The sequence below is a fragment of the Pristis pectinata genome, chromosome 1, assembly GCF_009764475.1.
Source record: "Pristis pectinata isolate sPriPec2 chromosome 1, sPriPec2.1.pri, whole genome shotgun sequence".
NCBI lineage: Eukaryota > Metazoa > Chordata > Chondrichthyes > Rhinopristiformes > Pristidae > Pristis > Pristis pectinata.
This window is the reverse complement of record NC_067405.1, coordinates 18,311,281-18,336,833: the sequence shown is the minus strand read 5'-3', so window position 1 is coordinate 18,336,833 and position 25,553 is coordinate 18,311,281. Positions and strand designations below refer to the sequence as shown.

The following is a 25,553-nucleotide window of genomic DNA, read 5'->3' as shown; positions in this document are numbered from 1 at the left end:
TATCAAGCCTTCAGCTGTCTCTGCCCTTGACTCCTGGAATTCCCTCCCTGAATATCTACTTCTCTCTCTCTCTCAACTGAGATGCCACTTAAATGGACATTTTTGACAAAGATTTTGGTCATGTTTTGATATCTCTTTATGTGACTCAAGGCTTGATAACCATCCTTATCAGTGCTTGTGGAATTTTACTACATTAATGGTACTTTATAAAAGCCAAATTTTTGTTAAATAACTCTGAAAACAAACTGATTTTGAAAATTGTTAGCTAAAGCAGGCTCCACTATTGTACTACAATTGGTTTCCCTTTCAAATGCAATCTAATAAGCTAACCCACCCCCCAGCCCTTCCCCAGGGAACATAAGGGGAATGGAAACTCTACAAATCTAAATATTTCCAAATGCCTGATTCATGGGAACCTCAGGTTTGTTAATGGTTGGCCCACCACCTGGCACCATGCCATCTTGGCTCAGTCACTGTTGTCCTTTCCATTCCTATAACACAGATGTCCAAACATCTGAAAATGTTAATGTTCACATGTCCGAGAGAACATTTCATTGATTTCCTGAACAACTGTGAGAATAGTGGAATAGTATTTTTAAGAAAAATTACAATTTGTTAGAGTTCAAAAAGATATTTTTTAAGGTAAGGAGAAAGTTAAGGATTTTCCAGTGGTGGAAATTAGTAGTTTTATAATAATATGAAAGTTTTTAAATAGAGAAAAATGTGGGGTTTTATCTACCAAATATTGTTATTTATGGTTGATGAGAAAAACCAATAGTAAGAGATTGTAAGTAGGTCACTACCAGGGGTGTCCGTCCCAAACATGTAGTCAGTTTTAGACAGGGGAAAAAGTGTTAAGATTTCATACACGTTTTAGAGTAAGTCAGAAATGAGTTATGATGTAAACACAGATTTGTTAGTCCATTTGCTTACTTGACTTGACAGCTTGCTAGTAGAGAGGTTATGCTGCATTTGTAAAGATTCGGACATATCTGTCACAGGTTTGTGCATCTTCTTCAGATCCTGCTTGTACTTAATCTAAATGTGAAAGGAAGAGTGGAATAATTATTCCCTTGACTATCATTAAAATATTTTAGCTGCAGGATATACTATTAACTTGCAATGTGCCACAGTTTGAGCAATTGCTTTCCAAAGACCCAAAGGCTTTAGCATCAGTGTTCATCTTGAATAAATTCACGCTTAAAATAAAATACTTTTTTTCCTATTTTTCATTGTCCAAGTTTTTTAATAATCTTGCTAGTTTGAGTCATCACTTTGTGGCTGAGCGGGAGAAAGCACTGACATTTGATAATCTCTCCTTCCCTTATTGCCTAAGAATCTGAACCCCATGTGCATTTGTCTGCATCTGGACAAAAAAACAGTTTGTGCCAAACAAGCCACCAGAAAAGAGACAGTTGTGCAATTCAGCCTAGAAAGTTACTTGTAATCTGACCTTGTAGTTTCTTGAGAGGTGATCCTGCTGTTTATGTTGGGGTTCCCTCTTCTGGTATTCTTCAACGTTGGCTGGAAATTGTAGGGTTAGTAGATAGGAATGTATGACAGGTGGATGAGACTATGTCCATGGGTACCAATTTACTGTGAGCCAAGAAAATCCATAAGTGTAAAGGCGCACAGTGATGTTGCTGCCTCACAGCTTCAAAGACCTGGGCTTGATCCTTAGGTGCTGCCTATCTGCAGTTTGCTTGCTTTTTCTGTGGGTTTCTGACAGGTGCTCCAGTTTCTTCCCATGTAGATCGATGCAGATAAGTGACAATAGCACCAAAGGGGAGCTGACGGGCATTTAAGAGAGTCGAAGCTATGGGGCTAATTATGAGAGGAGGAAAACAGGACTGATGGGATTGCTCTGCTGGGAGATGACATGGCTCTCATTTGCCAAATATCCTCTTTTGTTTCATAGTAAGAATTCTGCCATTATACCTCCTAAATTCTGGATGGGTCTGACCACAATGAATAGGATAAAGTTACAGATTCATATGTTCATTTTTCTTGAACTGACTTACTTAACTTGGTCACCTCCTTCAGATGAATTTGCCCAGGTGAGTCGGCCACCAGTTGGTAGTGACCCCTACTCTTCTCAAACTCCTTCTTGTACTGGTACTATGGGAGGGTCAAAAATCACCTCAACAACAGAGAGACCATAAAGTCTGAAGTGTGTGGCCAAGTCACAGTGGGGATTGGTCAGAGCCCTCCCAGAAGAGGACCAACCAAGCAGATTCCTTTGAGGTTCCAGATCACTTTCCAGGCACATTCCCAGGTCGATCCTGCTGACATTCCAGCCTCTAGAGATATAGGCCACCAAATGGAACAGGCAAGTGGCAACTTTTGGCTTCGGGAATTTCTAACCAAAACTGGAATGAATGGATAGATGGTTCATACCTTCCTAGTGGTGGCAAAGATTGTTAAGATTGGCACAAACGAGCCAACCAGGTGAGGTGGCACTGTGGCAGAGCAGATACAGTTGCTGCCTCATAGCTCTAGTGACACTCATTCAACCCTGATCTCTTGTGCATACTCTCACAGTGAATGCATGGGCTTCCTCTGGGTGCTCTGGTTTTATCCAGGTTCTCCAGTTTCCTTGCACATCCCAATGGATGTACTGATAGGCTTATTGGTTGGGATAAATTACCCCTTGTTTAGATAGGTGGTAGGAGAATTGGTTGGGGTTAATTGGTATGAGAGAGAAGGAATAACTTATAGAAAAATATATGGCAGAACGGGGTTGATGAGATTGCTCTGAGAACTGGCATAGACTAAATGGGCTGAATGGCCTCCTTCGACATCACAAGGAAATATGAAATATTCCACCAGATTCTCAGATGCTGAACTTTCAGACCATCCTCCTCCCCCACCCCTGTATTTTTTTCTTCAAACGGGAATCTGTGTGAATCCATAGCATGAATCATGCATTTTTAACCATAAGAAGTCAAAGACTGTTAGTTTTTAATTGATTATTCCTTAGAACTGACAACATTTTGTTTTGACTCCTGGACCTTCAACCAATTAAGAAAACATAGTTTGACTCTAGAAAGAGAAGTTTTTCGATACTCACTTCACTGGCAAAAATGGTTGCATCTTTCATTGACTGGTATCCCGAACTCTCCTTCAAATCAAACTTCGGTCTCTTTCCCTTAACCTCCTTATCAAACTTTTCCTTGTATTTAATCTATGTATGAATTAAAAATCAATGTTAACATTCTATTCCCACAACGGAAATATCAATCTGTTTAACTCAATACAATTAAAAGAACAGTAAGCGGCTCAGTTGTTAAACATTTTCAAACTAATAAAAGGTAAGGAAAGGAGTTTACGGATTTCATTACTAATAAAATTACAAAGATAAGGCCATTCAAGGATCTTATAACAGACAACAGTAGGGACAAACAACTGCAAATACAGGTCAGGGTGGAAGTGTTTAATAGAAAAAGGGGTAAAAGAAATCATATTCATTTAAAAATGATGAATAAAAGAGGAAAATCCAATCTTGCCAGAACTTTTCAAACATTTGCAAGAAGCTTGGCAGACATTTTGATGCTGGAATATAACTTATGCCTGAATTACTAATGATCAGGCCATGTCAAGCTGTTCATGTTTAACTCTACTTTTTTTTTAAATGTGTCAAAGTTAAATATCATGAATAGTCAAGAGATTGTTCAATGTTCCACTTCTGGCTGCAGGGCACAAAATGCAGACAGCAAAATCCTTCAAAAATCCTCAATTCCTACAAAAGTAGGAGTAAACATTTCAAGAGAAGGGAGAAGAAAACAGTTCATGGTGAAAAACACAGGTATCCTTCCTTCTGTATACCCTAAAATATAATGCACTGAGTCAGAAAATGAACTGAATCGAAGGTTAAAAAAAGAGGTATTTCAGAAATTCTCACCCAGCATCTGTGAGTTCCACTGTGCAGAATAAAGATCATAATTTACAAAAATGTAAGTAATTCAAGAATAAGGAAAAGCAAGATGAAGTGTTAAAAGGGAAAAAGAAAGCTGAGAAAGAGGTGAGAAATGGATTAGTGCTTCAGACAGTTTGCTGGAGAGATAACGAGGGGGCTCTCTTGTTTTGAGAGTTTTTTAAGAAAGAGAAAAATATTGTTGCCTGATAGATCATTCTCTAGTGACAATATTGAGGTATATGTTCATAGAACAAGGCTCAAAGAAGAAAAAAAATGTTTGTCCTTCGTTGGATACTGGGGCCAGATCTGAATTGTGTTTGTGGAATCATACAGGGTAAATTAAGCAACAAAAAATGACTGAACCCAAAAGATGGGCCATTGCTTGTTCTTATCACAACTATTTCCATTTAGTATTTGATTGAGCTAGCTTCATTGTGCATGTGTAAATAGCTTTTGGGTTGTAAATCTATTTTGTAAATGCAACCTGGAAAAAAATTATTAACTGGGCAGGGTACAATACAAACCGCAGGTACACTGTACGGGGACTCTTGATACTAAAGTTTGTCTTACGTCGCTTGAGAGTATATTTGCTTTCTTTGCAACCCTCATCGTAGGAGTGTCATATGAAGCAGCTCCGTGGCCTCTGAGTTTCTGTTTGGTATATTCCACCTAAGAAGTGTAGCAAGATGGGCATGATCAGAGCATCAGTCAATATTTATTAAAGGGCAGCCCAGATGTAATTGCAAGCATGAGATAGCGCTTGGTACAAAGGAAGTATTAAGTTGACAGCAGCAGTTATGGGTTTCACTCCAGTCAGTAAACAACCAGTCAGAAGCAGTATAGATACTAGTTCTACGACGGGAAAAAACACTTATAATGAAAGCACTTTTAACAGAACATCTTTCAGAGTGAGATTACTGCTTTGTATGTACCTTCCTGTTTGTTTCACTCAGAACCCAGCTTTAAAATGAACTATTGCAAACTGAAGAACAACCGATGCTGCTGAAAGGCATTTTTATATTCGGTATAATCAATTTTGGCTTTTCTCAGATGCTTTGGAGATACAATGATTGATTCCTTATAGATGCAGTGATTGGAGCCTTTGTTTAATGGTTGCAGGAATTTCTTTCCAGAGCACTGTGACACTGGTCAGTGCTACATCACCAGATTAATAGATTAGAGGACACAGCAAAATACCCTCACAAATACGTAAAGCAATAATGTCTCAGGCTGCAACAGCTTAGGTGTAAGCAGTTCACAGCATAGGAGACCATTCATTCCTTTGGACATGTGCAGTCTCTTTGAAAGAGCTATCTAATTATACTCACTCCTGAACTCCACTCTCATAGCACCACGAACCTTTCGTTGTGTTAAAATAAAAATGCATGTTTTGATTATTTTGCTAATCACCTTCATTCTTTTTCCCTAGTTCTTGATCCATCTGCCAACCCATCTCTATCCACTCTGCACCTTTCCTGATTTTAAATACTTCAATCTACCTCTGCTCCAAGGAAAACAATCCCAGCCTCTCTAAACTATCCACATGCCTGGAATTGTCATGGTAATTCATTTCTGCATCCTCTCCAAACTTTCACATCTTTCCTAAAATGTGGTATCCAGAACTGAAGACAATACTCCTTGTGTGGCTGAAGCCATGTTTTATAAAGGTTCAATATGACTTCTTTGCACTTGTGTTCGAGGCCTCTGGCAATTTTACTTTGAAATGTAAAACAATGGTGTCAAATTTAAATGAAAATGAAAGGAGAGGATAAGCTAGTTTTAGGAAGAGGGAAGATTGAACAGGGACATTAAAGGGGGTGAACAGTGTCAGCATGCACTAAATTATTAATAAAGAATGCCAGATTAACAAAGTGGATTGGATTTGGAAAGCATCTAATCAAACACATGAAACACAGAGCAAGTCAGGCAGTGACTGTTAACATTTAAGAGTTAACATTTCAGTTCAATGACATTTTGAAAGGTCATCAGCCTGAAAAGATAGCTCTAGTTTGCTCTCAGTTGATGGTACCAAACTGGCTAGATATTTCAGAAAATACTGTAAATACTCAACAGGTTAGGGCAGCATTTGTGAAAAATTCTGAAAAAGGGTCCCAGATCTGAAACATTAACTATTTACCTTTCCACATATACTGCCTGAACTGCTGAGTGTTTCTAGCATTTTCTGTTTTTATTTCAGATTTCCAGCATCTGCAATTTTTTTGATTTTCATTCATTGCATTTTCTGTTATTATTTCAGATTTCCAGTATCTAATTTTTTTTTTGCTTTTTGATCAATGCAGCTTGACACTTGAATGGATATAAAGCAGGAGTTAACACAAGAAATATTTAGGTTTCCAACATATGTTTCCTCTTTGGGGGTACGTGCATAAAGGATACCAATTCCCCAATAATCATTAGGCACCTTAAGGATGTGCACATATGTATGTAATAGATATCAGTTTAAAATACTCCTCCATGAGCAGACGTATTTAAATTTTGTTCACACCGCTACTTTTTTTAATCTTGAGAATTTGGGAAGAAATGTGGACTCTAGCCACAGAACATATTGCAAGATAAAGAATTATTTCTATTTACATGTCATCATTAAAAACTTTCTACTTCTAGCTTGTCAGGTTTTGGTGGCAGTGCTAAGTTGTTGTGAAGACCATTTACCAAGGCTCTGCATGTAATTTCAGGGATGCCCTACTGCATGAATCCAGTTCAGTCAAGATACGTTTTTAATTTGATTATCGGTGGCAGTGGTAAGTGGGTAGGGGTGATGTGGTGTACAGGAGAGGATTGCCATGGTTCAATTTAATTTCAAATTTGTTTAAAATATCCTCTGAATGTCCAGCACTTTCTCTAAAAGCAGCCACTGAGTGCTCTGTGCCTCTGTAATAGAAAGAATATTAACGACAGAAAACACAATAAGCTCATGTGAGCAGCTGCAGTAAAGACTCATTAATATTGACTGGAGAATGTGAATGTGGAATCCTCAAATGTAGCTGGTATTTCAGACTACAACAGCCATATTCTATTGCCAAAAGGAATAGCTGAAAGGTTTGAAATGCGTTAAGCTCTATTCTGTTATCCACTCTATCTAAAAGTAATTCTGACGCCATTACCTTATGTCAGAGTAAAATGGCCCCTGAGCACAAGGGATCAGCCATGTAAAAAGACAAATAATGACATGAACTATCTCTTCCACAGTCAGGGAGTCCAAGCCATCGTTTTGCCTTTCTCTGTCACTGGTCACTCTGCCAAATAAAGGAGCCCTTCATTTCGTGGCTCATTATTATCATTGACCAATACTTGTTAAGTATCTTTGTCTGAATCTCTAAATTCAGCTTGTTTCTCCTATTCCTCACTGTCATAGTGCATAGAATATACAACATAGGAAAAGGGTATTCAGCCTATACAGTCAATGCTGGCATATTCATTGTTCACTCAAGGCTGCTTTCATCTTTTCACCATCTATCAGACTAACCCTCTATTCCCCTTTCCCATGTTTTTAGTTAATTAACCAATACTTAGTTTAAATTAGAATAATTAATTATACCATTTGCTTCTATCCCACTGTGATAAGACAATTGAATGTTTCCCTTGTATGATGAGGTGGACTCTGACCTCACGATCTACCTTGTTGTGACCTTGCACCTTATTGCACTGCACTTTGTCTGTAGCTGTGACACTTTTCTCTGTACTATTATTGTTTTTACCTGTACTACATCAATGCACTCTGTACTAACCCAATGTAACTGCACTGTGTAATGAATTGACCTGTACGATCGGTATGCAAGACAAATTTTTCACTGTACCTCGGTACAAGTGACAATAATAAACCAATACCAATACCAACTCGTCGCTGTGGTAGTGAGTTCCATATTCTAACCATTCTTAGGGTGATCACGTTCTGTCTTTTTGTCTGAACTCTTTATCTTCTATTAATGGGCCTTGTTGAGTTGAGTTTTGCTCTTCTGGATACACACCCTGACTCTATTGAAACCTTTTCTAAATTTAAAAGCCTCTATAAAATCAACTCTCTGCCTTCTCTTTTCAAGAGACCCAGGTAGTTAATCTGGTCTACTTTGCTTATTATTGCCAAATAGCAGGACAAATTTAGTATTACAGTGCTCCTGGTTCCATCCATTATCTAAATGAAGTCCAGGAACACCTCCAAGAAAAATACACAGATTGATGACAAATGTCCTATACAAAATAAATAATAGCAGGAGAGAAGTGGAGATGATAGTGCAAGAGCTTATGTGAGAAACACGTTACAGATTTAAAACCAAAAGAGAAGTATGGGGCGGTGAAAGTACAAATGAATGCCAGATTTCCCCTTGTCAGTCTACTCAATTTGTATTCTCTTAGTTTCACAGACTTGGTTTTAAGTTCCTTGCAGTTTGTCATAGAATTATAATGTAGTGATGGATACAATCATAACACCATAAGCATAACACTATATTCTGTATTCTGTTACTGCTTTTCCCTTGTACTACATCAAAGTACTTATGTTTTTGAAATGATCTGTATGGATAGCTTGCAAAACTAAGTTTTTCACAGTATCCCAGTACGTGGGACAATAATAAACCATATTAATATAGTTTGAAGCTGTTGCACACAGCTTTCTAGTATTATGGATTGATTCAATCTGATGTGATCTAGTTGAGGCTGATGCATTTTGATCTTGTCTAGAATCTTAGTCCTCATGGTCCTGTTATGCCTGTCTGGTTAATAAAATATCTCAGCTTCTTGTTTATATTTCTCTTTTACCTGGCTAGTAAGTTTGGACACCTCTTTGGCAAGTTCAATATCTGGGCGTCCAATGCTGATTATACCACGACTTGCCTCCTCGCGTGCTTTTGTTCTGTATCCAATCTGTCGGAACATATGGAACTCATGTAATTGGCTTTACTAGAATCTGGGCAATATAGTGTATTGTGCAGAGCTGTGAAACGTACTTACATCACTTATTAACTTGGCAGCTTCAGTTGCTTTGATTATATCTGGTCGATCTGCCACAGAAGAGTAAGCTAATTGGGATTTAGCCTCTTTCTTGTACTGAATCTGAAAAATGGAGAATATTTTTTCATCACTGCCAGAGTACTCTATGAGACTGCTGCCTGATAAATCATTTCTACACAAACTGCTCGTACTTCTGTTCTAAAATTTTGTTTTGTGTGCACACAGAGAAAAATAAGCATCAGCCACTTGTGTTTATGATACCTTTAATACTTCAATGCCAAGGAGAGGAAAGGGAGAGTAAATAATACTAGAGAAGGAAATGGATACCAAATCATGTCAAAAGGCAGCAGATGGGCTCGCCAAAGTTTTGATGGAATGGATTAGTTTTGACACCTGTGACCTTTCATATATTGAAATCAATTATTAGTTCAAAATCTGACCAGCTTCTACTTATTGTCTGATTGAAAGACTGCACAATGGGTCTAGATTACCAGTGGGAAGCATCACTGGTGAATTAAATGAGGCTCAGCAGTTGTTAACATCTGTCTTAGTTAGACAGATGTCTTCCTTAAATTATGCTGGTTCAATTGCTGCCAATGATGAAACAAAGGTTAGCAGGATCATTGTGTCATCTGGAGGGAACACATCTGTATGAGATAACTTCACCCAAAATGTTGGCTTAAGAATATTTGTCCTTAATATGGACCTCATATCTCCACCCTCGTCTCCAACTACATTTCATTCTGCAGGAAGATTAAGAATACAGGCCACTGAAAATGAGGACATCAAATGTATTTGAATACTTACATTGCTCTGAGCCTTGGCTACGTTCATCGCATGTTTCACTTCAGGAGGTTCCAACATTATGGAATAGGAGGACTTGCCTTTATCTTTCTCAAACTTCTCCTTGTACACTTTCTGTTGTCAAACAAATCAGTACCAACAATTAAATCATGTTTTCTTGAATCCTTATCATTCTGTTTTTTATTCAAAACTCGAGGAGAAATGGAAGAATACTCAAACTTCAAGAATGTTAAAAAATGTTACTCAGCTCACCTGCTATGCCCATTGTTGACTCTCTTCCGTGTTAAAGTGATGCCAAGATGATGCAACACATTGGCATGCAGATGAGCTGTACCTTGTCCATGATATTATAGCCCTCATACAAAACCCTCAAATTTTATTTCAGCTGCAAATTTTATTTCCTGTGTTTCCTGCGTTGAAAATCCTGCGTCTGACCAACCTAGCCAATCACATCCCAGCAAGCTGGGAAGCAACCACCACCCTCACCTCAAATTCCATATTCCTGAAGAGGAATCTCTTTGACCACAAAGCTATCAACCATAAACAGTCTGGAATGTGGTCAGATTCCTGACTGGAGAGGAGAGAATGGATTCAATTGGGCATTTTCAGACTGTCAACACCATTTGACAATAAGTCACATCATCAGATCTGCCCAACAGGCTCTGTAACACAGTTTGGACAGTGATGAAGAAAGCCCACCTTGTGGCAGTCCTTTCAACATGCTCAGAATCTCAGTACCATTATAAGCCGTGACAGGAAATAGACCATCACTGGCCTCCTGATGGACTGCCCCCTTACATGGAAGGTATGGAGAGAGATACATTGGTACTGATCCTGTTCATCACCAACAGCTCGATATCATAGGACTCTGAGCTCTATGGGACACGCACTGAGGCAGACATCAAATTCTGCTGGAACTTGGTGAAAGAGGCCCTGTGATCTGCCTGAAGCTTGCTGATCTTCCAGCAGAGTGAACTATCCACAACTCAGTGTTGTGGCTTCAAGGTCCAGGGGTATGTTTTGCACTCAAGTGAATTGTGACCCATACGAAGGACATATGGAGGAAGGCTACTGAACATTGCCACTCTCATCGAACCTTCTTTCACCCAGTCTGTGAGAGAATGTAACCTATGTGGTATGTTACAATATAATTTCCTCAATATATGATAGTAATGGACAAATTTAGAAGTTTATAAGATCATGAGAGACACGACAGACAGCCGGTATCTTTTTCCCAGGGTTGAAATGTCTCATACAAGAGGGCATGCATTCAAGGTGAGGGGGGGGGGGGGGCAAGTTCAAAGGAGATGTGCAGGGTGGATTTTTTTTTACACACAGAGTGGTGGGTGCCTGGAATGTGCTGCCAGGGGTGGTGGTGGAGACAAGTACAATAGAGGTGTTTAAGAGGCTCTTAGATAGGCAAATGGATGTGCAGAGAATGGAGGGATATAGACTTTGTGTAGGTTTTAGTTTAGTTAGGTGTTTGATTAGTTTGGCACAATATCGTGGGCTGAGGGCCTGTTCCTGTGCTGTACTGTTCTATGTTCTATATTCTAAATGTATTAACTATATGTCTGTAAAACACTGTCATTGTTAGCATGAATTATTCAAACACACATTTTTACGGAAATCTTTTTACTAATCCTGCATTCCTTGAAGCAGAATTAAAACTGGAATGAATGAGCTGAAGCAATTCATGTTATGATGCTTTAGCTAAGTTTAAAAGGTCTGGTGTGGGAGGTAGGTGAACATACTAATGTACGTTCTTCAGAATTACACATTAAGTGGAAATGTATGGAGTCAAAGGAGGAAACTGGAGCTGGGAATATGCAACTGTGCTGGACAATGCATTAAGGAATCTTAAAGCCCATTGAAGGAGAGTAACCACTGAAGACAATGAGTTCTTCACTGTGCAACAAAATGAAGAGAGAAGAGGTCATCACAAGACTTCATTGTAGAACAATAGCCTTGATTCCCTGAGCCTCACTACTTCCTTCCTCATTGCAAGGCCGTAAAGGGAAGTAACAAGGCTGGATAGGAAATAAATCAGCTATTTACATGCAATAGTTGAGCATGGAACAGTTAGTGGTGTCTCCATTTTTTTTCTCAGATGAGAGACACAGAAAATAACATGCTAAGGTAATCGAGCATGGTCACAACTTACTGACAGCCTAAACTTCTCATTTGGTCAGGACTCACCCCACTGAGTAACTTGGACACCTCTTTTACATGTGAAGTTCCACGAGTCTCAGGTAGCTTCATGTAAGCAGCACGGGGAAGTTCCTTCTTAACAGCCTCTTTGTATCTTTTCTAAAATGGGAGAATAAATGAATAAGCTAGGAGTGCTTGAAATAAAGGTATTGCAAAGTTACTTGCATTGGGTGAAAAAGAGTGAACCATTTCGATGGGTTTAACAGATAACAATGATTCAACATTAACTTCCTCAAAATGGGAAAGTTGTACTTTATCAGAATGTACCAATTCTAGCTCTTTTAGAGAAAAATAATTGGCAAGGAAAACAACACATCCTCTTTCCACTCTGCTTTGTCAAAGGATGTGGCCAGAGGAGTTAACAAAACTCTTCTTTGAATTCTTCTACTTGCCCCATTATAAGCCATAGCAGAACTTTTGCTAAGACAGGACTGAAGGAAGCATTTTCATGCTCTGACCCTTCGGAAGAGAGAATGAATCTCTGTGACAATGTGGTATCTTGTGTCAAAGCCTGCAAGGCATTTTTCATTTATTATTTTAGAGCCTTGTTCTGGTGGGTTATTGACAGGTGGAATTTCACCCTCAGGGCCTCTTTCTCACTTGTGGAGAATTGTTTTAGTTTCTTGTGCCATAATAGTTGTCAGGAAACACTTGCACTGCAACAGCAGTCACAAAGGAACATTTGCATCTTATCTCTTACACACATGGCATGAATGAGTTAAGAATATGAGACAGAAATTGTCCTGAAATACCACATACCCACCAGTCTACTTCCTTGGCCCAGCAAATCACAACTATTGCACCTTGTGGCTTTAATGGGAGACATGATGTGTTTAGCATCAGGGTTGTATATTATGCATAACACCATCTTTTTATAAAGCCGTACATTCTCCAGACCAACATGAGCAAAGTAGGTCTGTTGACATACTGAAAGCAACATGACCTTATCATGGCTTATGAAAACATAATAATAAGTAACCACATACCTCGGACATTAGGGTAGAGACAGATTTAGCATGGAGCATCTGTGGCGTGTCTGGAACTGGTTGGTAGATGCCTCTTTCCTTCTCATGTTTTTCTCTGTATTTCACCTGAGAATGGCATCAAGCAATTAATATATTGGAATCAAAGACACTCTTAGAGAATTACAGGATCATACAGCAAAGAAGGATGCCCTCAGCCCCCTGCACCAATTGATCCCTTTCCCCTGTTCTTTTCATGCAGCCCTCAAATCTTTCCTTTCCTCTGGCAAGCTGGATGCTAATGATATAGGAGCTCATGGATGCTTCCCCTTCTCTGTGCCTTTACTAAAATCATGGGCTCTTTCTTTTGAAGCTACATATTGGCTAAAGGAGTTCTTAAAATTGTTGGTTCACCTTCTTTTGCTCTTGAAATAATAACACTTCTCTCCTTGCCAGAAGTGTAATTGCATGGGAAACCTTGCTCTGCTTGTAAGGTGTAAAGCAAATTGTTTCTTTTAATACTTGTGTATTTGGGCAAGTGTTGTTGTGGTGGGGGATTAGTGCTGTGTGCAGCATGGAAAATAGTCTTTTTGGTGTTTTGAGATCCTGATAGAGAACAGAAGATCATGTGTACAAATTTTGAAAGCTGTTTTAATTTTAAAATATATATCATAGAAACACAGAATCATAAGAAAGGGGTGTAGTAGTGCATATTAATATGCTAATATAACAGGGATATTCATCAAGAAGTCTGAACTAATAGTCAAGCTAGAGGAAATCTCACAGTGATGGCTGAGGAATTCAAAATCAGTTAATTAGTTGAGTCTGGAACAAAAAAATAGTATAAGTGATGGTTTTCATTTAATTACAGAGTAGTCAAAACAAAAACATTTGGTTCTCAATTGCCTTTAAGGAAGGCCATAAAAGGCCATTTGATCCACCTGGCTGTAAAAGAATCCAAGAGACCATCAGGAGTATCAAATTTCTACATACCAGTGGATTGCTCTCAGCACACAGACTGAAATGACTCAAGAAGGTGGCACCCCATCATCTTCTCAAAGGCAATTAGGATGACCAAAAAATTCTGGCCTTGCTACCAGTGCATGAATGAATAAAGATAGGTTTTAGTCAGAACCTCGTAGTGGGTAGTGGGGTTAACGGTTTTCATATTTGCCCTGTCCTTTCTATGAGAGGAATATTTAACATAAAATGCAATGATTTTTCCTCATGATGATTTTGTTTTGTTCTTGGTAAAGGAAAGGATGTAAAACATTTCTAATTTTGGAAGGCAAGGTTTAGGTACTGCCAAGTCGCTATACTAGGAGTTGGCTGCATCTCCATTTTCAGCTAAAATGGAGTCATTGGAAAAGTTCTGCTGAGAGACTGTACCGCCATGGATTGAATGTATTTCCTGGGCATTTTTTTTATATAACCATCCTCCAATGACCGCAGTTTGCTGGAGAAATCACCAACATTTAGCAGAAGAAGATGCAACTGTTTTGGTCATGAACTGTATTTGCCATGTGCTTTCTAAATAGACTCATTTGAACCTGAGCAAATGAATTTTGCTGTAACACACTCAGTTTGCTGCAAGTCCCCCTCCAGCTCCACCCCCATCCACTAGGTGAAGTAATGCGTCACACTGGCTAATGCATTTGTGTCAATAGAAACTATGGCATGAGTTAGATGTAATGTATGCCTTGCTCATTTCATAATAGGCTTTGGTCCCTATCCCAGATGATCAACCCTGACACTCCAAAGTGTTTTTTCCCTCCAATCCTTAAATCAATAATGTTAATTTTTCTTGAATTATTGTGGTGTTGTGCAATGGATTCAGATTCAGAACTGGGACTTTTGAACTTGGTTCACATGAAGAGAATGAAAGAATTGAACCCTGTCAATCCAGCTGAATTATGAACAGGTTCCAGCTGTGAAGGATTCATATGCCAATTTATGCAAATCAGCACTTACTCCACTGGCCAAATCTGTATTTTGTACAGCTAATGTCATGTTCTTGTCCCCAAAAACAGGCACGGAGATCTTGCAACCCTTCAAATATTCTCTGTCGAATTTGTAGTCCACCTATCACAAACAATAAACAGATTGAATTAGCAAATCCACGTAAACATCAGTGTCATTTAAGAGTTTATTATGCAGCTAAAGTGACTCAGCACTTCACCTGAGGCACATCTTTGAGCCTCAGAAAAGCTCGATACAAATTACTTATGAGTGTTTTTTCTAATAGGCTCTCTCACATTGGTCATTTTTTAATGTTTAAAATGGGCAGCCAGTCATAAGTGTTTATTTCCCCTCCATAGATGCTGCTAGACCTGCTGAGTTCCTCTAGCATTTGTGTGTGTTGAGCCAGTCATAAATCTTTGGTATTATGTATTGCTGTTTTTATTTTGATGTTCCCATGAAATATTCACCTACAGCCACATTTTATTATTGCTAGATCATGGGGATAAACATAATAATTGTTTTAAGAATTTTTATTGAGCTCAGTCTCTTCCATTAACCAATTTTCAACTGAATTAGGAGACAAACTCACTGGGACAGAAATAGATAAATTTTTGAAAAGAGGAGTCATTGAATCTTTCACATACCTCACTCTGTTGTTGTGAAGCCTTGTGTGCCTGCACAAAGTCAGGTCTGTCCGCAGTCCACACCCATTTCGCCTTGGTAGCCTCGTATTTCTTCTTATAATCCAGCTGTAGATCAAGTCATGAAAATAAATTGATACACAAGTACATGATACAATAAATAAAGCTACTCAGCTCAGGTTAGCTTCCATATTTCCTAATGCCTACCCAATCTAACACCTGCTCCCTCAGTGACCTGACTAGTGATCAATGCTCTCCCTCCGCCAACATTACTAACTAATCCTCTCCCTGACATCTGATTCATTACCTTCCTGCCCAACCCTGGATCTTTCCCTGTGATTCCTCATGACTCCCTCACTATGGTACCCAATGCATTCCAGACTTCTGCACTGGTTAATTGGCAGTGCATCTGACTTTCATCCACCCCTGGACCAGTGATGCTTCTGTCATTTATATAGCGTAAATGTGGTTTCAAATGAATATTATTTTACAAAAAGCATATTTAAATGTTTTTCAACTGTTTCTAAATGTCTACATGGATTTTAGTAAGGCCATTGACAAGGTCCCACTTGGAAGGCTAGTCCAAAAGGTTAGAGTTCCTGGGATCAAGGCAAGTTGGGAAAATGGATCCATAGTTGGTTTGGGAATAGAAGACAGAGGATAATGGTGGAGAGCTGCTTTTGGATTGGATACCTGTGACCATAGTGTACTGGTACTGGGACCCTTAATCTTTGGCATATACATTAACAATGTGGATCCAAATGCAGGAGGTATGATGAGTAAATTTTCTGATGACATGCAAATTAGTATTGTTGTTGATGATGAGGAGGATGGTCTTAGGTTAGGGAACAATATTGATCGGCTGGTGAATTGGGCGGAGCAATGCAGGTGCATTTTATTCCCAATAAATGCAAAGTGATCCATTTGGAAGACTAATAAAGATAGGACGTACATCATGAATGGTAGGGCCTGAGGGAGTATTGAGGAACAGAGGGACCTTGGCGTACAAGTCCATAGATCTCTAAAGGTGGCAGCACAGGTAGGGAAGGGTGGTAAAGGGATGCAGGCCTTCATTAGCTGGGGCATAGAATGTAAGAGGATGGAGGTCATGGTACAACATTATAAAACTTTGGTTAGGCCACAGCTGGCGTATGGTGTGCAGTTCTGGTCACCACGAAACAGGACATAATGAACTGGGGAAGGTACAGAGGATATTTACCAGGCTGTTGTCTGGGATGGAACATTTCAGCTATGAGGAGAGACTGGATAGGCTGGATTTGTTTCCCTTGGAGAAGGCTGCTGTGGGACCTGATAGATCCATATTTAATTACGAGGATACAGTGGATAACAAGAAGCTTTTCCCCATAATAGAAATATCTAAAACCAGAGGGCATAGGTTTAAGGTGAGGACGAAAGGGTTTAGAGGGGACCTGAAGCAAATCTTTTTCATCCAAAAGGGTGGTTGCAATCTGGAACACGTATCCTGAGTGGGTGGAGGAGTCAGGTAGTTTCATAACATTTGGTATCTAGATGAGCACTTGAAGGCAATGGGCCAAGTGCTGGTAAATGGGATTGGTATTGAGACATCCTTGATCGTCAGCATGGACATGATAGGCCAAAGGGTCTGTTTCCGTGCTGCATGACACCACGACTGATCACTCCTGGCTTGGGAGGCCCAGTCACCACTTGCGGGCTGCAGCTCCCTGCAGAACAGCCTCAGTGGTGAATCTGGCAGGGCATTGACAGCCAGACAGCCACAAGTGTGACTATGGGGATCCCAGGAAAAGCAAACTGAGGCCTGGACCAGATCCAGCATATTCAAATCTAGTGCATTTCTTACCAGTGAGTATTGGAACAAAATATTCACAGGCAAGTCCATGTAATGTGTTTTTGGAGGCATCGATGAAACTCAGGGCCATGCTCCTTCCACAAACAATTGCTTATTTATGACTCTAGTTAGTGATTTTAACACTGGAAACATTGCAGTAGTTGGAAGTATAAATCAAGTAATATATCGCCATTTGTTCACCCTCACTATGTCAAAATCCGGGAACTCTCACCCTAACAGCATTCTGGGTGTACCCACACCAAAAGAACTGCAGTTCACCACCATCTATTCAAGGGCAGTTCAATGCTGGCTCAGCCTGTGAAGTGCACACCCCTTGAGTGAATTAAAAAAAGATATGGTATTTAACGGTTGGCTAGACTGCTACTGTGGGCGGCATGTTAGTGTAGCGGTTAGCATAACGTTATTACAGCGCCAGTGACCTGGGTTCAATTCCTGCCATTGTTTGTAAGGAGTTTGTATGTTCTCCCCGTGTCTGCGTGGGTTTCTCCGGTTTCCTCCAAAGACGTACGTGTTAGGAAGTTGTGGGCATGCTATGTTGGCGCTGGAAGCAGGGCGACACTTGCGGGCTGCCCCCCAGAACACTCTACACAAAAGATGCATTTCACTGTGTGTTTCAATGTACATGTGACTAATAAAGTAATCTTATCTATCTTATCTTATCTTATCTTACTGTGCACTTTACAATCTCAAGCAATGTGAATATTACTGCCAGTGAGTGTTGACAGATCCTACCTTCATTCACCTTCCACACAGGGTTGTGGAGGCGAGATCATTGGAGGCAGGAGGTAGATAAAATTTTGAAAGATCATGGAATTGGGAGCTATCTGAACCAGCAGAGAGGAGGTGTTGAAGCCTGGGGCAGATAATCATATCAAATGGGGCAGCCTTCAGGGCCCAGGCGGCCTGCTCCTGCTTCTATTTTCTTGCGTTTACGTGTCAGTGGTTTCATCATCGTCAAAGTCACATTCTGAATTTTTAGTATGTCTCAATGTGAAACTTTGCAATAACACTACAATATACACAGATTTTATGGAGACGAACCAAATTAAGACTTACACACCAGATTTTCTAAAATGAAGGGATAACCTATCTTACTTTAGGATGTAACAAGGGCATTATGGGAAACTTAGGCCTAACTTACCAGTCAAGAAACTATCAGGATTGGGCACATCATGCCTGACTAAACTCTCCATTACATGGATTCCTTTCAGCTCTTTGCTTAACATTTCCTGAATATATCAGGTGTTGTAAGGTTATTCACCCAGAGAATACAATGTTAGCATTGCTTTCTTGCCAAAACACATAGCATTGTTTAAATAATCCAAAAGTGCAATAATTTTGCTCTCCAAAAACAAAGAAAGTCCAGAAAATGTGAACATCTTTACAGACTCTGCTGATGTAAAGACATTCATGGTTTTATTCATGGGATTATGGCACATTGATTTTGTTTCTTCTACCTACAGGGACACATTCAACCCATTGGGTTCATTGGACCTAGAAGAGCAATTGCCTTAATCCCATTACCCCTCTCATTTTCTTGTACCTGTGCAATTTACTCTTCCTCATACTCTCGCATCAGCGCCTCTTTTAATCCTATTTGGCCACTTGCCGGCACTAGTGGTATTTTATAGTAACTAATCTATAACCTACCAGTACATCTTTGGGAAGTGGGAGGAAACAGCTGCAGTTGGCAGGAATCTATGGTGTCATGGGAAGAACATGCAACCCCTCACATACAACATTTGTGGATCAAACCCAGGTCCCTGGAGCAGTGAGACATCAACACTAACTGCTGCTCCATCATGCAACCTCCGTTTCACCCTGTGACTTTATTTCAGAAGTACTTCATTAGCAATAAAGTGCTTTTGGATTTCTGAGATTGCGGAAAATGCAATATATACAGAAAACTTCTCTTAAGTTAAAATATTGATAACACCTACATTAGTTGTGTTCTTGTACGCACTCTTGGCAGCCTTAATCTCAAAGGCATCAGCACCAACGTTGATGTGAGCTTTGTTCTTTTCATATCGTTCTCTGTATTTCAACTGCCCATGAAGAGAAAGTAAAATTCTGTTAGTCACAGGAATTTTGATGTCATGTTTTGAAGAGTCCTTTGACAAGAATTCACTTTAAGTGAATAACTGGCAGGCAAACAAGCATTGGGGCTTGCTGCTATTGGCATGGACATTTCTACCAATGTTGAAGCTTTGTTTATTCAATAGAAATAGTTCTTGAATCTTTCAATTTTCTTAAAAAAAACTGAGAAAGTTCCCTTGAAGGGCTATGTGGAAAATCATATTTTGCTACTGATAAAATATGATACCAGTAATAAATGTCAACCACCTTCATTCATTCTACTTTGAGAATCTGCTTGTGACTTTCAAAATGTTGATATAGATTTCTGGCTGATCTTGTTTGTGGGATGCATTGGTCAATTGTGGATGGAGGTGAAAAATGAAGTGAAAATGGAAAAGGGGAATAAAGAAAGGTGTTTGTGGTTAGATGGAAGAAAATTAACAATTTTTATTGAAAGAATAATTAAGGTGAAACCTAAATTAGACTGCAATTGTTACCATTAACAATTCTGATTTAGCTGCACTTTAAAAACAACAAAAGTTTGATGCATCCTTTTATAGATTCTGCCAAAAACTAACAGAAACTGCAAAACTATCCCTGAACTGAATGAAAAATTAAAACAGAAAAGTTCAAACCGTAATGATAAATAATACAAGGAGAAACCGGGAAAACACAGATAAGAATAGATGGTTGCGTTACTAAGGGTGAACAAAGGTGTAGGAGGGGGTTTATGCAGAGCATCAAATGGTAACTTGGACAGGTCAATAAAACCTGTAAATGTATAGAAAAATGTACAATTTCCACTGTATTAATTCTGTACAATATAATTTGGTTACTGCTTCTCAATCTGAGAAACTGAATTTAACCTTCTTGCTGGTGTCAAAAAACTTCAACAAGCAATTTGTTAAAAGTACCTTCCATATTCAGGATAGCCCACTAAAATAAAACTCAGATGAAAAACACTATGATACTGGTGGAACTCAGCAAGCCAGGCAGCATCTATGGAGAAAAGCAGGTGGTCAACGTTTTGGGTTAGGATGTTGACCACTTTCTTTTCTCCACGGATGCTGCCTGGCCTGCTGAGTTCCTCCAGCATCATAGTGTCTTTCATCTAGATTCCCTCATCTGCAGTCCTTTCTTCTCTAAAATAAAACTCAGATTTGATTTACTATATGAGGCGCATTGTAATGGGCTGACCTATCTCAGACAATCTTTCTGAGTTTTGAACACTTCATACTTCAGAATATACTTGACTAAGTATCCCTGAAAAATTACCAGTGTGTTAACAACAGATACCATCACTGATGAACAAGTCAGACACTGCAGTCAGTAGATTAAATGATGCCACAAATTGCAAAGGTCCCACTGATAGATTTATGTACGTAGCTCTACCTTTGCTTCATTTGAAAAGGCTGTCACTTTTAATTTCCTCATTACTTTTGAGAAATTGCTGGATTTGCACATTAATTGCCCATAAAACCCATCATAGAAAGTTGGGAACAAGAATTAATCATGTAGGATGATTTCAACTTTGTGATTATTTTTGATGACAAGCCAGGTAAGCACTCCTACTGATAAACTGCTGAGTCTCTTTTTTTTGCAAGGAATTATTTGTTGTTCAGAGATTAGAAATTTAAAATATAGGATGTTGTTTTATTTCTTCTATACCTTTAATATTTCCTACTGATTCTAACCTTTCTTTTCTTCTCTTGATTTCTTTTTTAAGTAACTAATTTGACATCAATTAATCTCCTCTGTTTTTGTCATCCTTAAATCTTACTGAATAAGGTCCTTCTTACCCACCTGCCCTAGTCATGATGTCATCAGCTTGCACATCCAGCAAATTAAGGGCAAAAGTGTTTTGAGTGCCACTCTAATGAGAGTTGGAATACTATGTACTGACCTTATAAGGAACATTTGCAATGAAATAATAATTTTGCAGTTGTAAGGAGTATTGTAAATAGAGGTGATCAGTGTATGCCATATTAATAAATTAATTAACTTCCTGTGGTGAGTTTAATGGACAATTAATATGCAAATTCAGTAATTTCTCAAAAGTAATTACGAGATTAAGAGGGAAATGTTGTTTGGGGCAGCGAATCTCAGAGCTGCATAAATCTACTGGCAGGAAATCTGTAACTCACTTAATCTACTGACACATAAAATAAAAACCTCTAGTGATTCAGTGTGGCAGGTACTTACAGCACTGATTCTGTCCTTCACCTTCTGCACGTGTAGCAGCATTGGTGTATCATGGATGGAAGTATATCCCTTGGATTTATTCTGGTTGTGCTCCAGTTTATACTTTATCTGTAAATGCAAAAAGAAATGGGAAATTTTAAAATAAAATTGCTATTAGATGCAAATTCTTTATCTGAATTACAGAAGGCCCTGCACTCCTCCTTGGTTCTATCCCATAGAAATTCAGGGACATATTATGAATATTTTCCAACTGTAGAAAATAATGCCTTCATTTAATAATGATGCTATATATCCAGAGTGGTTTTCATACCAATTCATTTGCAGAAATTGGAATAACTAATTTAAAAATCATGCAAAATGGACGTGTCTAAAAATATATTATCATAGGTAATCCAGATGAAAACAATAAATTTATTTAATAGTGATATAATGGCTTGGTTCAGCAGTGCTAGCCATTTAGTTAACAGCAAGTATGACCTCTGCAGACTGCAGAAGAAGCTATGACAATATGGAGAGTCTGGAAAGGAGACAATGTTAAGGGTTATAGGTTGACTGCAGATTTTAACAATACTACCTTTCCTCTTAAATTAAAGAACAGCGATCCGTAACGCTATACATATAGAATACTTGTAGCTGGAAAGGTATTTTGTGCTTCTTATTTCCTGTCTTTATTCAGGTAATTATTATTTAAGCATGGTTATTAATGGGTGCAAAAGCTATATTTACTGCAATAAAAACAACTCACATCACTGATGAAATTTGTCACTTTCTTAGTTCGGATGTTGTTGGGAGTGTCTAAAATAGATGTGTACTTGTCTTTTGTCTTTTCATAGGCCTTCTTATAGTTCCACTGTACACAAGGAATCACAGGGTTAATGTAAATCAATGAACATAAACCCAATGGACCAGATATTGGTGGGCAATGCATAGATTTAATCATGAACAAAGAGGCTAGCAAGTTGTGGCACAGAAGTGATACCCTGTGAATTATGAACTAGCAGAATTTGTAGCCTGACTTGCATTGTTCATTCCTTGGCTTTGTGAAGAGAGCACCTTGTTCTTAACCTCCCAAAATCCCAGGGATTTCTTTGAGGATGTTGTATTTGCATATGCATTCCCTCTAAAGCTCAGCACAGGATATTTAGGATGCTAATTGTTAATCATTGCCATCTGACCTCTCTTTCCCAGAAGTAAAGAATTGCAAGTGTGGAATGTTATTACTTCAGATTATGAATTGTTTTATAAAGTTATAAAACTAAAAAATGATTTCCCTTCTTGCTTTCTCATGTCTCTCTTAACCCGTTCTTTGTACTTCCTCTTCTGCCTTCCTGTACATGGTTTGGCAATGAACTTACCTTCTGTTTCTCTATCATTGCCCTATTTCTTTCTTAATTTTTATATTACATAAAGAAGATACTCTTCCTGTCCTGCTACCTGCCAAGTCCCAGATGCATTGCCAACCTCATTATCATCTTGAACTTCCAATAACATTTCACAAAATTTGTTTTAAACCTAAACATACATCAGTATTTCCAATTGACTAGTTATGTCCAAGATGGTTTAACTCAACAAAATCTGGTCCATTGATAAAAAATTGAAGAGAATTGGAAACAAACTAAGAAAAACACATGAAGACAATATTTTTAAAGAACTGACGGAACACTACTATAATTGCAAACTAAGAGTGGTTAAAATGTATCATGGCTATTTGGAAAATAGCTTTTTTTTTGTCTTTTTTTTTGTCTTTTTTCTTACCAAACAGCTGTGGTTTTGGTAGTGGGGTTAGATATTTCTATAATAAAATTATTCCAATTTATTAGATTATTAGGGTAGTCTTTTAAAATTAGTGCCAAGTTTTGTAATTGAAAATGAAAGTTGCTTCTTTCAACTATTTTTTGCCAAACAAAAGACTTCTTAAATTATTAAACTAATGTTAAATGATTAATACAAACTAACTAACTGCATTTTCAATTTGTTCAATATGTTGTTATGAGACAAACCAACAACCAGAAGCAAGCAGAATGGTGCAAAACACTAGGCAGTTTTACCTGGCTTCCTGAGACTGTGTTGTGCATGGCTGTCAGCATATCAGGACGCAAAAATTCATTACATCCTCGTCTCAATTTGAGCTTGGCCTCAGATTTGTATGTTTTCTGTCAAAAAGATGCACATGCAATCAAATGATGATATTACATTAAATAATTCAAATGAAACTACTTAGAACTCTGTCACTCTATTAGTGACAAGGTTCTCACAGGCTACAAAAGGCCTACACAAGAAAGTAGGGCGAGCTTTCAAGTGCAATTTCTACAAAGAAATACCTGATTGCTTGTCAGCCTGAACTTTTTGCTGGAAGTTTTCTAGGATCATCCAGGACTTGGGAATAATGAGAAGTGATGTCTTTGAAATGTACAAAGATCTTAAGGGGCTTGACAGTGGAGATGCTGAGTTGATGATTCCCTACACTGGGTTGTCTAGAATTTGTAGCCACAGTCCTAAAAAAGCAGGGGCCAGCCATTCAGGATTGTAATGAGGAAAAAACTTCCTCACCCAGAGCTTAACGAATCTTTGGAATGCTCTGTCCAAGAGGCCTGCAGAGGCTCAGTCACTGAGAGTATTCAAGAGACATATCAGTACTATTTAGATATTAAGGGAATCGAGGGATGTGGTGTTACTGAAGGAAAAGTGGCACTGAGGTAAAAGACCAGCCTCAGTCTTACTGAATGGTGGAACAGGTACAAGGGGCAAATGGCCTACTCTTGCTTCTATTTCTGAGAAATGCTCTTTTCCTTTTCAGAGAAAGTTTTAGATAATACTAGATTTAGTTAAAACAATGCTTACCACATTTCTTTAAACATGAGGGGAACTAACTAGTGCATAGAAATTACATACACCATTCTCTGACTCCAGAACAAGTCTGAAGAAGAGAACTGTCCTTAGTCACTTGCACTAAGCTGTCATACGCAGATATGGTTGCACTTCATATTCCACTACCAAATTCAGACCAATCAAATTATTGAAATCAAATTTTGGAAACAGAGGCTAACACACAAACAGTCTCTGGTGCATATTATTGAGAATGTGTTCCTAAACTCATGTGCTCAGGAAATTTTCCATTGATTAAGTGGGCCAAAGCATCTTCTGCAAGGTGTTAAAAGGAATCCAGAAACCCCCTCCTTTAGTTACCTGAATTCAAAGAATCGAATCCTCATCCCGTTTCCACCAATCAATGTATTGCAACCAAAGATAATGCAGCGCAATTGACTCTTCAAAGCAGTTCAGCCAATGCTACAGCTAAACCTCAAAATTTTGTATTACTGATGTTGTAAATATTAGTCTTTCATTGATTCATGATTCGTAGAATTATAGAGCCATACGGCATGGAAACAGGCCCTTCGGCCCATGCTGACCAAGTTAACTTCCTGAGCTAGTACCATTTACCAGTGTTTGCTCTATATTCCTCTAAATCTTTCCTATCCATGTACCAGTCTAAATGTCTTGTAATTGCTTATACTTTGGAGCAGAAGTGGATATTTCATGCTTATAATTTTCAGAAATTGGATTTGAAGATAAACACTTTGGTTTATCTAATGACTTACAATGATATATTTCCTAAACATAACATGTTATCTGTATTACTGAGCTTGCAAGTCTTACAAATTCCATGTTACTTTTGATCCTGTTGTATGTTAGATCATACCAAAAAGGTGTGTGGTAGGGCAGATAATGTGTTAACATTCAAATTATTTTCCATCTATCAAAAACAAAGCTCAGACAATGGTTGATTAAATCAGATTTTAAAATCAGTGTTATAATTTTAATTAAAAGTATGGAGAATTAAGGGCAAAATGACACATTTTGTTTGTCCTTTTACTTCCCTTGGATGTAATATGGATGATATCAATCATAATTTCAGCAGTTTATTCATGGAACTGCATAGAAGTTTAAAAGGTGTCCCGTCA

General features: G+C 38.5%; 1 protein-coding gene across 1 annotated transcript in view; it reads right to left on the bottom strand.

Annotated features, from left to right (window-relative positions):
• Nucleotides 1–25,553, bottom strand: part of neb (nebulin) — a 269,812-nt gene that overhangs the window by 52,509 nt on the left and 191,750 nt on the right. Inside the window, exons 115-127 of the mRNA XM_052025719.1 lie at nucleotides 23,640–23,744; nucleotides 22,337–22,441; nucleotides 21,592–21,699; nucleotides 19,254–19,358; nucleotides 15,468–15,572; nucleotides 14,833–14,943; nucleotides 12,886–12,990; nucleotides 11,884–11,998; nucleotides 9,692–9,798; nucleotides 8,885–8,986; nucleotides 8,693–8,797; nucleotides 3,071–3,184; nucleotides 934–1,038 (exon numbers count right to left, since the gene is read on the bottom strand). Coding sequence (XP_051881679.1) covers nucleotides 934–1,038; nucleotides 3,071–3,184; nucleotides 8,693–8,797; nucleotides 8,885–8,986; nucleotides 9,692–9,798; nucleotides 11,884–11,998; nucleotides 12,886–12,990; nucleotides 14,833–14,943; nucleotides 15,468–15,572; nucleotides 19,254–19,358; nucleotides 21,592–21,699; nucleotides 22,337–22,441; nucleotides 23,640–23,744 — 1,392 coding nt within the window. The remainder of the gene's footprint in view (nucleotides 1–933; nucleotides 1,039–3,070; nucleotides 3,185–8,692; nucleotides 8,798–8,884; nucleotides 8,987–9,691; nucleotides 9,799–11,883; nucleotides 11,999–12,885; nucleotides 12,991–14,832; nucleotides 14,944–15,467; nucleotides 15,573–19,253; nucleotides 19,359–21,591; nucleotides 21,700–22,336; nucleotides 22,442–23,639; nucleotides 23,745–25,553) is intronic.